Genomic DNA, 14,605 nt, shown 5'->3' with positions numbered 1-14,605 from the left:
AAATGCTTTTCGCCCAGTTTCGCAAATGAAAAATGGGAGCACATCAACAGCTGCTGAAAAGTGAATTGAGTCACTTAATTACCTTTTTAACGCCGGCCAGCTGATCCTGGACCGAAAATACCAACTATAATTCATGCGAAAATTGAAAAGTCGTGTATTGCGCTTTGCCGGCGGCGTAATGGAAATCAATTTACGATTTTACTTAATAAATGTTATCTCGCCGAGTGAAAATCATAAGATGATGGGTGGGGTTGCTAAATATAATTCATATCGCCCATAACAATAGGCCATTGTTGGCAGCTCTTCGACCTTGACAGCCATACAACTCAATTGTGCCCAGCTATAGGTTTAATTTGTCTCAGTTCAGCTCGGCATAAATTATGTCCCCCTGTTCATAAACCATGTCGTAGTTATGGGCTTATAGCTTATAAAGACAGCAATACCGTTAGCTAGTCAAGCGAAAATTCGGCAAACGACCTTCGATTATTTGCAGACAAAAGGTGGGCCACAACTTCTGCTTCCTACATCTCCCAGGCCATTGAATATTCATTCGAGCTCGTCGGTTGACACTAAGTGGATGCATTTTGTGGCAGGTGCTCTCATGGCACAATTGCAGCTCTCGCAAGAGATTCCCACAACCTCGCAAATGCAACACACCTGTTGTTTACCTGCCGCCCTGCAGATTGAGTGGAAAGTCTTACATGCTTAATTCTCGGTTTCCCCCTTCCAATGAGTAGAGTATATCTGGTTAGCCCGAGAGTATGCTAATTGAATTATTCAAGTGGAATTGGCATTACTCGTGCTCTAAATTATTAACAAGTCACTGATTTCAGGCAGGGCAAGGACCTTTTCCAGGATTCAAGACTAAAAGTCCAAACCCTCGGGCAGTGCAATTAAAACTGCATTGAAACGAGAATCTCTCTCTCTGCTGGCAAGTTACGATTCCAAGCATGGATAATTAATTTCAAAGGGCCAAGCTCCTTTCCGGGAAACTTATTCCTGGCCGCAGGACAGGCACGTACTGGGGAAAAGGGAACTACACACGTTTTCCGCTGACCTTGCCCAGGACATTGACCAGCTGCAAGCAAAATCATCCGCACACCCACACGCCAGCATCGCCAGCAGTAACTCGATTGTTATTTGTGAAATGGATTTGCAACCGATAATTAAATGCAGCTCTGACCTTGGAAGTCCTTGCACCGAGTTCAACGACTGACCTCACTGCGTATAAGCAAGAAGGAGCTTTATCGCATTGTATAAATAATATGGTGGGGCAACATTGAAATTCAAATGAAATTGCGATTGAAGGAAAGCGTGTACATATTCAAAATTGATGAGCGAAAATAATTTTATGATTTGGTATACATTCAACGGTTTCCTCGAAACGAAAAACCATTTGAATAATATTTGTAGCATATCTTCCAGCTAACAGGTTGTGTGCAATCAATTGAGTGAATCAAATCAGCTGAAACTTCAATAGCTTGCAACAAAGTATTATTTTGGTGGTGGATGGGGGATACAAATTCGCACTTGTTGTTGCCAAACACGTGCAGCGATTTAGCACGCATTACATTACAATGCGGCTCCGTTTCAAGAGCACCTGTTGCCAGCGGCGGCGGAAAATGTGTGGAAAATTTGTATGGAAAATGGGGGAAAACGCGAAGCAACCACTCGAGGAGTAGAATCAGCTCAAAAGCTGGGCGTGTGCTCCACTTGGAACACAAAAGGAAAACAAAAAGAAAAACGTGCGTGGAAATTCCCGCTATCTGTGCCCCCTTTTTCGGTTCAGCGAAGGTGAACATATCGATTTCTGATTTAGCCACTTTGTTATGCTAATTTCCCCGGCTTTCCCGTCCTCGATTTTCCTCTGTTATTCTTTTTTTTCAGCGTCCTGCTCCTGTGTTGACAATTTCGATGAGCGCGTGTCGCGCATTTGGCAACCCAAATTTAATTGGCAACCCGTGCGGGAATTTCGCCTGTTTACGACAGATTCTGGACCAGATTTTATGGTAGCAATTCCATGCACACGTTTGCCCACTTTTGGGCGACTTGGAGGCGATGCACAAGACGCGGCCAACTTTTGGGCTTTTCCACGGCTAATTGAGAGCAACGAAAATGGCTTTGTTGGCGGCGGTAATAAATCGACTTTTAACTGGCGTGTGATATTTTGGCATTTATATTTCGGCAACGGCCATCAATCAGAGTCATAAGGCATAAAAAGGTGCCTGGAACGTGATCGCAATGGGTTTCTTGCAGCTCTTGCCACTTGCTTGCTTTTTTTTTTTTTGTCTTATATTTTATACTTTTTTGCAGCTGGTGGCGGCGGCAGTAAAAGTTGCTGCAGTGTAGCGCGTGCATTCGTAAATGTGATCCATGGCTTTGGGCGAATGAAGTGCACATGATAATGGCTTCTGAGGTGGAAGAGTTTAAGATGTTGATCCGAAGAGAGGGGTGTGTTAAGGTGCATATCTTATATCTGAGGAATTTATTTAGAAGATGTCTGAAATAATACATATGCTTATTAATTTTAACACCATCTATCCGACTACAGCAATTCTGAATTGGAATCTAATAAAAAATAAGATTGGATAGGTTGACTTCTTGACTTCAAACGGAGTCACAAAAGCATTCACATCTTTACTTTACTGATTCGGAGTTCTTAAACTGTTAACAATTTTTTTTTTTTCGGTAAAGTGTGAAGTTATACCTTCCACCTTAATTACCTCATTTGAAGTTTTGACCACCGACTTGTGGTTCGTACTTCCACCGAATTTCGCCTGCGGATGGGGCATTGCAAAACTTGTCGCATGCATTTGCCGCACGATTCGCTTGTCGATTGCACGTCGTGCGCAGATCCCTTAATGGAGTTTTTACCTTTCGGCTCCTCTAGTTTCCAGACCCCTCCTCCACTCCTCCTCCACCTACTCCTCCACCCACTAAATCAGCATAACTCGGATCGTGGTATATATAAACCTGCAATGGTCAGCCAAAATCGATTCATTTCGTGTGAAAGTGTCGCGGAGAAGTGACTTAATACGGAAATCGAAAACGGAAGAAAGCATAACGGGTGAAAATGTTAAATATTTCAAAAGCAAGTGAATCGAAAGTGACTTTTAACTGAAAAATAATAGTTTATCTTTATATATAGATACCTTTGATATGTGTTCTGATGTGTTTTGGTGCTCCAGCGCTTGGAAGTTTCCATCATGAACCATCGACGGTGGGCGTTCCCGTGGGAGTTCCAGTCCCAGTGCCAGTTCCTGTGCCTTCTCCATATCCGGTTCCATCTCCAGTGGCGGTACCTGCTCCAGTAGCAGTACCCGTTTCCGATACCGTCACCGTGCCAGCGGCCTTTAGTGCCCATCAAGGATTTGCGTACGGAGCTGTCGATCACTATGGTCCACCACCTCCGGCGATCTTTAAATATGCTACAACCTATGCGGCACCACAGCCAGTTATTAAGTACTCCCTTGGAGCTCCAGTGACCACTACCACCACCACCTACACCGGATTTGCAGCACCACCACCACCAGCCGTTCATTATGCTGCAGCAGCTCCACCACCACCACAGTTCATAGCCCGGTTTGCTCCTCCACCCACTGGCTATCAGTTTGCAGCTGCTGCCCCGTCATATGGCAGGTACAAGCTCCACTTTGGGTCACCACCTCATCATTCTCCGGCCGCCGTTTATGGAGCTCCCCCTCCTGTAGCATTTAGCACTCAGGGCTGGTAACTCGAGAAGCGCCAGCTGGGCTCTGGCTCATCATGCATAACTATGAATGATAATTTCCTCAAATTAGCAATTAATTAAATCTAAATAATGTTGTTATGTTTCGTATTATACGCGACTGGTGAATTTATGCGAAGAACGCGAAGCGTAGCGATTAAATTATGCTTATGTCAATACCCATAAATAATTCAGATGTTTTCATGGCTCGAAGTTATTTTTTGGCTCAGCCAATTTTGGCCAAAGGCGAGGCTTGACTTTGAGAGGGCCCAGAAAAATGAATAAATAATATAAATTTGCCGCTATTAAAGCTATGACTACGGATCAACTGACCTAAGTCAATGAATGAAAGAGGGAAATAGCGGAGCCATCCGTCAATTGGGTCAACAGTTTAAACTTTAAAGAGCCTTTGAGTTCACAGATAGACAGCTTGATTACACTACAAATATTGTTATTAAACAAATAAATCAAGTAAATTGTGTATTTCCGTATTTAAGTTTGAATACTAATATATTTGGGTGGCGGCTTAACATTTAGATTTAATGTTTAAGAAGACAGAACTGTATTTGTCCACTTTTTGGATATTAATTGGATCTTGTTATCTTGAATTAGAATACATAAGTATTTTCTTAGATACCTACATCTATAAGTCAATAAATCAAGCTATTACACTATAAACAGCACATTAGCTAAATTACTAGAAGTACAAGAACGCTATAGTCGAGTTCTTCGACTATAAGATACCCACTACTCATCTAGTGGGCGAACGAAATAGAAATTTTAACATTTTCTGTTGGCAAATCAATGTTAGTAAAATGAAAAAAAAAAAATGAATAAGTAAGTTTCTGGGTGTAATATTAAATTAATATATCTGAATTTTAAATAAAAACAGGAAAAGTTCCTCCCTTTTCTTTCAGTGTAAACCTCATTCGGATCCGCATTTATTGTGAGTGTATTTTACTATCTAAAGGTCTACGAGTAACGGGTATAATAATAATAAATTTGTATTTAACATTAATTCCGATAGTGAAAAGTGGCTCCCCATTTCTTTCAGTGTAAATTAAATTCGGATGCGCATAGATTGTGATTCCGTTCCACCATCTGAGGTCAATCTGCGATGAGAGACAAGAGACACGCAGCGAAAGAGCGGCAATCAAACGCCGAGATACGGACAACAATCTGGTGCTTAGCATGCAAATCTCGCACCGATCCGCCAAAGTCCTCCGTTTTGGCCTGGGCTAATGGCTATGGTTTTTATGTGTGTGCGACTTAACTAGCTCCTGTCACATGACGCTCGATTCGATTTGTGTTTAATAAGCTCAAATGCTGTCGACATGCCTGAGGTATGCAGAAAAGCTGAGAACAGTGGTGGTGGAGTGGGGGTATTTACAAAACCAAATCGTCTAGTTCCCCCCTCTGGTTGTGACCATAGGGCTCCACTGCTAATTGTGTGTAGTTGCATAGCTTGGATGCCAATAAAAATGACCAACATTGATTTATATGCAAGGCAGCCAAATATCAATATTATCAATAGATGAAACTGTCCGGCAACCGCTTTGTTAAGCCACCAGAAATAAACAAAGTAAATAAACAAAGGCAGCTACAAATGCCAAAAAAGCTTCGTCTTGGCCTGCACTCAAAGTGTTGGCCCAAAGCCGTTCACCAAGAGCCAAAAGAAGACCTGAACAGAGTGGGACAGAGAGAGAGAGAATGAGAGAGAGAGAGAGAGAGAGGGGTCTGAGAACCGATCGCAGCTCCTCCATACGCATATAAAAAGCATCTTCAGCTGGCTCACAAATTTTAATCAGCTGCCAAAGCTGCGCCAGCGCACATCAACGATTATAAGATTCGGCAAAAATATTGGCCTTTAAACTGCATTTACCCCAAGAACTGGAACCCAAAGAAAAGTGAAGTGAAATGGCGCCCAATGTGAGAGCAATATCTAGTGTGTGAAGAGCTATCAAGGTTTAACCCTATCAAATCACTTTCAGTTGACTTGTGTATGGATTACTCTGCTGCAACTCATGAGCTTGGCTCTGGCCGATGTCTCACACCTGGATTACTCGATAGCACCCAGCACCCAGCTGGGTTACTATCACTATCCCGCTCCCAACAGGCCAGCCGTGCAGCGGAGCCAGAGGAACCAGTACCAACAGAACCAGCAGTATCCCCAAGTGGCACGACAGTTTGCCGAGCCCGCCTTGGAGCATGCCGCCTTCACCCAGGCTCTGACCAGCCAGGGTTACGTATTTGGAGCACCGTCGTCTGCCCTCCAGGTGGCTCCCCCGGCACCACAGCCCCAGCAGGTGGCCAGAGTATCATCTGCTGCGGGATCGGCCACAGGTCGTTCCATATCCTCCGCTTCCGTGGATGCCAACTCGCTGAATCTCAAGCTGCCAGTGCCCTTTGGCATTGCTCCACTGAATGTGGCGCAACTTCCGCTGCAGGCTGGGGCACCATATGCCAGTGTGCCCAGAACCACGGGGCTAACCTCCTATGGAACACCGCAGATCCAGAGGCGCTAGTCCAGCAATCCTAGCCCATAGAATAGCAATAGCAATACATTTAATAGAGCCAGAGCCATCCCGACTGATCATCAAACTGCGATGACTTCTGCTCTTAGTGAATACACATTGATAATAAACTTGCCATCTAAGCTTAGCCTTTCGGTTGAGTCTCTTTTTATTGGCCATTTTTAGTCTCATTGCCATCGATGGAGACTGCATTTGCATAATGTTTTGAAGGTTAATACGCGGGCACACACAAAAAAAAAAGAGGTCTTCGTCCATTGGATTTACACCTTTCACTCTCCTACGATGGGTTAATGGTTGCTATTTACATACACACAAATCGGGCCAAGAGATCTCCATCTCCATCCGCGCCTCATAATGAGACCTCAAACTTGGCATTGGCATTCGGAATTCTCTTGTGAAAACAAAAGAAATCGAGACAACGACTAACTTTTGACGTATATTTATGAAAGCCAATTAAAGTCAAGTGTCATTGATCAGATCTGGGAACGGAACTGGGAACTGGGATCTGGATCTATCTATATATCTAGACATATTTATGCCTGCCGTATAGAACCTGCTTCCCGCGAAAACAAAAACGGGAATTAGAAATATGGTCTGCATAAATTTGGGGCTTAAAAATCAATTAAAGCAAACGGTACTGACGACAGCCAAACAATTCCTAAGAGGGATAAAGCTTCTGATGAGCCTCTAAATCAGATTGCAAATAAATTTAAAAGGTTAACTAGGAAGTGAGCGGATCGCACAGCTGTGAAGTGGAGTGCTGAAGACAAGAAGTTGATGGCGATGGTCTATGAAGATGAAGATGAAGATGGTTAAAGATGTACTCATTTCCGTGCTTGAGTCACCGGAAAATTGGCGCGTCATCGGTTGAGAATTCCTGTCCAGAAATTGTGAACAAGTGAACGAGAAGAGGTCACCCTTGGAGTTGGAATGTACTAGCTGTGGTTGCTGCCAAGATTGGATCAATCCGATCAAAAGTGGCCACAATGCGGATACAGAATACAGAATATATGGAAAAGTATACAGTTACATGCGTGGGGCAACTTGATCACCAGATATCATTTATATACATATATATATATCGCCCTCTCGACTCGTCATCGCGACAACCTTGAGACCGGCGTCATCATCGTATCGGATTTCAGAAGCAGCTATAAAATAACGACCATTTAGATACTCTATACGATTTGTTAGTAAGCGGTATGAGTATAATATTTTGTGACTGTACTACAGAAAAACTTCGATTTTTCATAAACTCGCTCTTTGAAATCATGCTCCTAATGGGTTGTTCTACCAAGTCATTGACACTAAAATATGCTAATTTACAAACATTCATAAGTAGCAAAAGTACCCGATCATAAAGAGTAAAACAATGCAAATCGCAGACACCAAGCCATCAGATGACGACGATGCTGCTGACCAGGCCAGCACGTGACCGAGAGAGACCGAGAGAGATGGCTCATTAAGTCAGCTAGCAAGCAGGTTTCGACTGCTCGATCATTCGGCCCCGCGCCTTGTTGGCCAATTAAGCTGAAGCGAATTGATGAGACCCACTGGATGAGGATGAGGGTGCATCACATCCTGTGGCCAGGTGGCGTCAAGGTCAGGTCAACACGAAAACAAATGAAGACCCGTCGGCTAGGATGAGAGGGAAATTTACGACCGCCTTTTATTGGCGTCTCTGCAAGCCATTAAAAAGTGAACTAATGAGACACTTAGTGGGCCGGAATCGTGGCCTTTGAGGAAGGGGTACCATTTTTATGGCCAATTTGACTTAGATTGCGGCCAATTCAATGCGAAGCGGCGCACATTGATGGCCCAAACAGACTGCAAATTACGACAAGACAGCCCGGCCACCGAGTCAGTCTTCAATTGCATACAAATGTCGATCACTGCACTTGGAAAAATTTTTATAAAGACTATAACTTGGTATGCTATACAAAAAGTTTACCTCTGCATGTAAATACACTGCACTAAATAGTTAAGGTTAAAAATTTTAAATAAAATATTTATACATTGAAATCAGAATTATATCATATCTTTTCTTATAATATTTACCAAAGCTCAAATATTTTTCCAAGTGCAACCGAAATATTCAAGCGACAACTTGGACAACTTCCGACAGTCCATTGGGCAATTGAAGGCGGAGCACGTCTTGGCCAAATGGCGATCATGTATGCTACTTGGCACTCGACCAGGTGGGCCAGCTAATGAAGAAGCGACCAAAAATCGGCTCAGACAGAATGTCCCCCAAAGAGCACGGATATGGGCACGAGCTATATAAGCCACTGGTCTGGCTCCAAATGAACATTATCGCTCAAGTGCTTTAGACAAACCCAACCACAGCAATATGTACAAGTTTGTAAGTGATCCTATGGGGATTAGCGCCCAAACAATGTGGACTAAGAGGTGGTTAATGATTACCTATCCTATTTTCCAGTTGGTTCTCGCTGCCCTCATCGCCTGCTCTGCGGCCAAACCAGGAGTTGTAGCTCCACTGGCTGCTCCTCTGGCTGCTCCCCTGGCCTACGCTAATGCTCCTCTGTACGCCGCAGGTGGCAGCAGCCAGGTGGATGTCCGCAACAACTACGACGGCACCCTGTCCTCCTACACCACCGCTCCGTTCGAGTTCGCCGGCCCCTACTCCAGCCGCTATGTGTCCGGAATCCCAGCTGCCCCCGCCGTGGTGGCCAAGTACGCTGCTGCTCCTCTGGCCGCCGCCTACTCTGCTCCTCTGGCTGCTCCCGTCGCTGCTCCTCTGGCCGCTGCTCCCGTTGCTGCTCCTCTGGCCGCTGCTCCCTATGCCGCCGCTGCCTACTCCGCCTATCCCTATGCCTCGCCCTACGCTGCACCCTACCTGGCATCTCCCTACGCCGCTCCCTACGCTGCATCCTATGCTGCTCCCATCGCCGCTGCTGCTCCAGCTCCAGTGGTGGTCTAAGGACACACCTGTGAAGCAGGCCAAACTATAGGAAATTTTTGATAAACAAAAAAAAAAACTGATAATAAATTACGAACCAACAATTAGAGCGCACCATCTTATTATTTGCAGAAATGCCTTGAATAATTAACGAAAAACGAAAGTACTATTATTTATCGGATATTTTTGGTTCATGAAAATTCAATTGGACGCTCATTTCGATTGGGTCAATATATATATATTTCTTAAGAAAATATAAAATAACTTCTTTACTTAACTATGATCAATTTTTGATTAGATGATTCCTTTTGTGCAAGTGGTTTTATTAAGCATCCATATATTTCCAGATTTCAGATAGAGGAAGTTATTTAATTTTTTTTTAGAAACTTTAGAACTTTCCATTTAATGCTCTGAATTTCTCGTTTCTCACTCATTTCTTTGATATGCAAAATAAGCTTGTTTATTGGTGGATATCATTTAATACAAATTATGCATAAATTATAGGTCTGCATTTAATTTTTAATGGAATTTTTTCTAACAGCTGCATTGAATTTTAAAGATAATATTGACAAAGTAGCAACATACATAAGTTAGGGACTTAGGGAAGTTAAAGTCAGACAACTTGGTCACCATGTAAACAATATTTGTTGTGATTGCGTTGTCACCTAAGGCGCAATATCGATTGTTATTTATGGTCAAAGCAATATTTATGGATTATCATAATCATATTCCACTCATGGGCAACTGTCAATGCCTGGGCTTGGTTGGCCCCATGTTATATAATCATGGGCCGTGCTTTCGAATCGCCCAAGAAGTTATTGGCCCCTCGATCGAAGGCAGTGCCATTCGCAGTCGCCGTCTCAGTCACGACTTGCTGACCAACTAAATGGGATTGGGTTGCCTCCCTCCAAATGATGCAACCCATTAAGTTAGGTGAGTGGGCCAAGTCGTCGTCGAAAGTGAAGAAATGCAAGTGCAAGTCTTTTGATTGCGTACCGCCTTCAATTCGCTATAAATATTAATTTAATTTGACAATGCAAAGACATTAGCAGCCGAACCAACAGGTCGAGCACATCGATCGAGAAGCTACTGCCCCAAAGAAACCGAACTTCAAATCCCCCAAGCAAGATGTGGCAACTGACATGGGTAAGGACTGCAAAGTTCTTTTGACCAAAGATATTAATAGGTAACCTAAATATTTTTAGGCCTTTGCATTGGCTTTCCTGCTGGTGGGTGGTGAGGCAAAGCCCTCTCATCTTCACTACAATCACTTCGATCCCCACCATGTCAACCACTTTGACGGACATCATCTGAGCCACTTGGATTCTCTGCATGCTCTGCCGCACCACTTGGATTACGCGGTGCAGGAATCGGTCCTTCCTCCGCCAGCTCCTTTGCTTCCTGCGGTGGCTCCACCACCAGCATTTGCTCCACCACAACCTGTATTTGCTCCAGCGCCTCTCTTACCTGCTCTTGCACCATTTTTACCGGCTCCTGCTCCTCTTCTGCCCGCTCCTGCACCACTTCTACCAGCACCTGCACCACTTCTACCAGCTCCAGCTTTTCTGCCAGCTCCTACTCCTCTTTTGCCCGAGTTCCATGTGCCCAGTGTCACCCATCAAGTGCTGCCGCCCGTCCTGGAGGCGGTGCCCTTTGCACCCACCTACCGTGCCATTCCCGGACCGAAGACCACCACCCACCGCGTGTCCATTGGCTACGCCTTTCCCAAGCTGCTGGCCACGCCCCACGCCCATCTGAAAGCCCTGCCCCTGAAGTTCGCTCATCACCATCACCACTCGCTGTGGTGATCATCCCGACCTTACGGATGATGAAAACCTCACCAAAGAGTAATTAGTGTCAGATAGGATATGTAAAGCTTAAATCTACAAGTCTACCTGCATTATACAATAATTTATCGAATAAATATAGTGAAATAAAAAACGAAACAAATAAAATTCATGCATTATACAATAATATATCGAATAAATATAGTCAAATAAAATGAATTATAAATCAAATTACATTTATACTCAATTTAAGGCTCTGTTAACCTTAGAATTCAATCATTGCGTTCTTAAGCAAAATATATGAAAATATATTCAGTATTCCCGCACATTCTTACCAATTATTTCCAAAAATAGAAATCCCAGAGAATGTAACTGCGGTTGATAAAATCATAGGCACACCAAAAAATTAGCAAAAGGAAACATATTCGCTATCTGATTCAGACTCTCATTACGAACCAGACGCCTCGTAATGTCGCCAAATGGGGTTTCATTTATTCGGCCAACACACACACACACAAACTATTGGCAACACACACACACACACACTCACAAGTGGGGCACAGAAATGTTGTTAGTGGATTTCGAACTGCACGCAACATGAAATCAAATCAGAAATTCCAGACACAAACCCGGCCCAAACACGCGACAATTGTTGCAACAATAAACAAAAAGCGGGTGGACGAAAAAAAGTGGTAATTCAATTAAATGATTGAGCCAAGTAACACGTACTCTGGGTAAATAATTGCAGCTCATTACAAAAGCACCACCCACCGAAAATATTCGAAAAGCCCCAACTGTCATAAACCCGACCGAAACCCAAACGAAATCTTGCCCAATATTAACCTAGGTTATGGTCGGGAATTGCGTGCAATTATGAAAGTTTTCGGGGGCGATCGACGTAAGAGGCTACCGATTGATTATTAAGTACATATGTACATATATCGCACCGATCCAGCAACGCCCTTCATCAGCTCCCAATATAGAAAGTCTTCCAAGGTGTTTTCGTATGCGCGTCCATGGATATTCCGTGGGCTACAGAATTATAAAAGCGTTACCCAGTGGACAATTGGATATCACAGTTCAGTCTGCCTTCAAGCTAATCACACCTAGCAAATCATACCCAATCCCCAAAATGTTCGCCAAGATTGTGGTGAGTTGCAAAGGATGTCCGGATCTATCGAAGTGGATTATAGATATATACCTTCATTTACAGCTCGTTGCCCTCTGCGTGGCCTCTGCTCAGGCTGGTCTCCTTCCTTTCCATGCTCCGGCTCCACTGGCTGCTCCACTTGCTCCTGCCTTCGCAGCTCCCCTGGCTGCTCCTGTGGCTACCGCCGGAGTGGTGGCTCCATATGCCTCCAGCTTCAATGCCCACCGCATCAACCACGCCGTGGCATACCCAGTGGCTCCTGCTCCAGCTCCAGTGGCCTTCGCTGCTCCCCTTCCCGCTCCCCTGCCCGTTCCAGTTGCTGCTCCCGCTCCAGTGGCCTTTGCCGCTCCTGCTCCTCTGCCAGTGGCTGCTGCTCCTGCTCCGGTGGCCTTTGCTGCTCCCGCCAAGGTTGCCTTCGCCGCTCCCGCTCCGGTGGCTGCTCCTCTGGGCTTCGCCCCTGCTCCGGCGCCTGTTGCCTTCGCCGCACCAGCCAAGTTCGGATTCGGACCCTTCGCCGCTCCCCTGGCTGCTCCAGTCCCAGCGCCTCTGGCTGTGGCCCCCAAGTTCGCTCCCGCCCCATACTTCTTCTAAGGACTTAGCTGTAGGATCACCCAGCTCATACACTCCCATCCGTCCTATTAGATTGTAGAAACTAGCCCAAATCTTCATCTCCTAGAGAGCAGCAATGCTTGGCGAATAAACAATTATCCATTAATCAAATTTACAAACGTGTTTCTTTGAGGAAGTTTACTTGGTAGCCTCTCAGTAGTATTTCCTATTATAGCTGCCTTGGATTATACCATCCAAAATCATATTTCAAATTAATACTGCTCTTAAAAGTCGAACATCATTAGCGGATAATATATAATACCTTCTAAAACCATATAAACGGTTTCTATATTTTTTACGGATTTTTAGGTAAGTTTTATAGAATCATTCATCAGTGATAGCAGCAATGTTAAACGTAATGATTAAAAGAATGATTATTATTATTATTTGTTTTTATTTATAAGTTAAACTATGTTTTTCTAGGGTATACATCGCTAGAACCTAATGTTTTTGACATGACCAATCCTCTGGAAGAGAGGAACATGTTCGTAGGGCGTGTGCGAAATGGGCACCGAATCGTAGGTGACGTGGGCAATCTTCGTGAGAGGTGCCACAATGGTGTAGCCAGGATGCTGAGCCAACTCCTGGGGCGTTGATGCAACCGGCAGAGGATGATGATAGATCACCGGGTGATGGTAGATAACCGTGGCGGCAAAGGCACCACTCAAAAGGCCGAATAGCACGACGAGCTAAAATAAGATCTATCAGATACAGATACTAATAAAGGAGTACTGAGTATCTATCCTGTTTACCTTGAACATTCTCTGGTGATATTGTGGTCAGAACTGCACTTGGACTAAGCTGAATGCAGCCGAAGGCCAATCAATTTATAGGCTCGTCTTCATCGCTGGATTTTCATAGCGCTTTTAAACAGTTAGGAGGGGTAAACCGGTTGACAATCCCCTGAGATCAGCAACTGCATTTCCCTTGCTACCAGGAACCTGTTGCAACATCCATGTAGTGGGAGCACTACTCCACTTGGCCTCTGGTCCCCTTCTCTTCGAAAAGAAACCCGTTTTCAAGTTCAAGTTTAAAGCGTCAACGCCGAAGATTATCAAAGAGTCAGTGACTCTTTTGTGCACTTAATTATGGCACATTGGGTTGGTTGGTTGCTTTTGTTGTCTTACATTTCTCGGCTTTTTGTTTGTTTGTTTTTTTTTTCTTGGGAAGTATGAGTTAGTTGGTCACACGTCTGCGGATTTGCCTTTGTTTACCCATTTGATGTCTCTTTTCAATTTTAATCATTGCCCAATCTTGTGTTTTTCGAGCTATTTTATGTGGCTTTGGAGGTGTTAAGAATTGATTAGTTTGACTTTATTCAGCGGCTGTTCGAGCTCTTTATGCTAAAGCGGTTATAAACGTTGTTTTAGTTTTAATACTAGCACACTCCCTACAACGAAGTTGCTTTTGTGGCCAGTCTGACACATACAAATTTTGCTTAATATATACTTGTGTTATAGATTCGTGAAAAATAGATTTTGAAATATATTTAAATTAAACCTACGAATATATAGCGTTTTTTTGGAGGAGTCTATACTTTTACTTATATAGTTCTCTTCTTTTCTATACTGAATAAAAATAAACAGACCATTGACCCGAAGTTCAGATCTTAGTTCTTGATCAGATCCAACCGGAATCACATGAAGGAAACGAAGGAAAAGGCCACCCACCAGATTTAAAATGCCCACAGGCCAAATTAAAAACTGGAACTGGAACCATTGTGGACTGGTAAATGCCAAACTCGATTGCAGATTATACAATGCTGGCCCAAAAGGCAAAAAAAAACAGGTGTTGGATTTTCTTTTTATTTACAGCAGCTACGGATGGTTTTGTGGCATGCCGCTAACTTGGGCAACTTGTCAGGCGAATTAGATTTAC

The 14,605-nt window shown here is 43.9% G+C and overlaps 6 protein-coding genes across 7 annotated transcripts, besides 1 other annotated feature; 5 read left to right on the top strand and 1 right to left on the bottom strand.

Moving 5' to 3' along the window:
• Positions 1–3,016: 3,016 nt before the first annotated feature.
• Positions 3,017–4,255, top strand: CG13045 (uncharacterized protein). The gene is made up of 2 exons (NM_140607.3): positions 3,017–3,091; positions 3,149–4,255. Exon 2 carries the CDS (start codon positions 3,170–3,172, stop codon positions 3,731–3,733), a length of 564 nt encoding a protein of 187 aa, NP_648864.1. The 5' UTR covers positions 3,017–3,091; positions 3,149–3,169; the 3' UTR covers positions 3,734–4,255.
• A 180-nt stretch (positions 4,256–4,435) lies between these two features.
• Positions 4,436–4,555: a mobile genetic element.
• A 989-nt stretch (positions 4,556–5,544) lies between these two features.
• On the top strand, positions 5,545–6,387 carry CG13046 (uncharacterized protein). Its single transcript, NM_140606.4, has 2 exons — positions 5,545–5,656; positions 5,719–6,387. The coding sequence occupies exons 1-2, from the start codon at positions 5,645–5,647 to the stop codon at positions 6,250–6,252; spliced, it is 546 nt and encodes a 181-aa protein (NP_648863.2). The 5' UTR covers positions 5,545–5,644; the 3' UTR covers positions 6,253–6,387.
• A 2,183-nt stretch (positions 6,388–8,570) lies between these two features.
• On the top strand, positions 8,571–9,287 carry CG13047 (uncharacterized protein). The gene is made up of 2 exons (NM_140605.2): positions 8,571–8,623; positions 8,702–9,287. The coding sequence occupies exons 1-2, from the start codon at positions 8,612–8,614 to the stop codon at positions 9,200–9,202; spliced, it is 513 nt and encodes a 170-aa protein (NP_648862.2). The 5' UTR covers positions 8,571–8,611; the 3' UTR covers positions 9,203–9,287.
• A 758-nt stretch (positions 9,288–10,045) lies between these two features.
• On the top strand, positions 10,046–11,158 carry CG13048 (uncharacterized protein). 2 transcript variants are annotated; one of them, NM_001275006.1, is made up of 3 exons: positions 10,046–10,114; positions 10,224–10,327; positions 10,387–11,158. In NM_001275006.1, the coding sequence occupies exons 2-3, from the start codon at positions 10,310–10,312 to the stop codon at positions 10,987–10,989; spliced, it is 621 nt and encodes a 206-aa protein (NP_001261935.1). In that variant the 5' UTR covers positions 10,046–10,114; positions 10,224–10,309; the 3' UTR covers positions 10,990–11,158. The 2 variants fall into 2 exon arrangements, with proteins under 2 accessions (NP_001261935.1, NP_648861.1); NM_140604.2 differs by lacking the exon at positions 10,046–10,114 and having other exon boundaries at positions 10,240–10,327.
• An 878-nt stretch (positions 11,159–12,036) lies between these two features.
• CG13049 (uncharacterized protein) lies at positions 12,037–12,835 on the top strand. The gene is made up of 2 exons (NM_168657.3): positions 12,037–12,118; positions 12,182–12,835. The coding sequence occupies exons 1-2, from the start codon at positions 12,101–12,103 to the stop codon at positions 12,707–12,709; spliced, it is 546 nt and encodes a 181-aa protein (NP_730133.1). The 5' UTR covers positions 12,037–12,100; the 3' UTR covers positions 12,710–12,835.
• A 271-nt stretch (positions 12,836–13,106) lies between these two features.
• On the bottom strand, positions 13,107–13,563 carry CG13064 (uncharacterized protein). The gene is made up of 2 exons (NM_206384.2): positions 13,480–13,563; positions 13,107–13,416 (listed from the first exon to the last, which is right to left on the bottom strand). The coding sequence occupies exons 1-2, from the start codon at positions 13,486–13,488 to the stop codon at positions 13,162–13,164; spliced, it is 264 nt and encodes an 87-aa protein (NP_996106.1). The 5' UTR covers positions 13,489–13,563; the 3' UTR covers positions 13,107–13,161.
• Positions 13,564–14,605: the final 1,042 nt, after the last annotated feature.

The sequence above is a fragment of the Drosophila melanogaster genome, chromosome 3L (assembly GCF_000001215.4).
Source record: "Drosophila melanogaster chromosome 3L".
Taxonomy (NCBI): domain Eukaryota; kingdom Metazoa; phylum Arthropoda; class Insecta; order Diptera; family Drosophilidae; genus Drosophila; species Drosophila melanogaster.
Note: the sequence above shows the minus strand (reverse complement) of the source record. Positions and strands in the feature narration are given on the sequence as shown.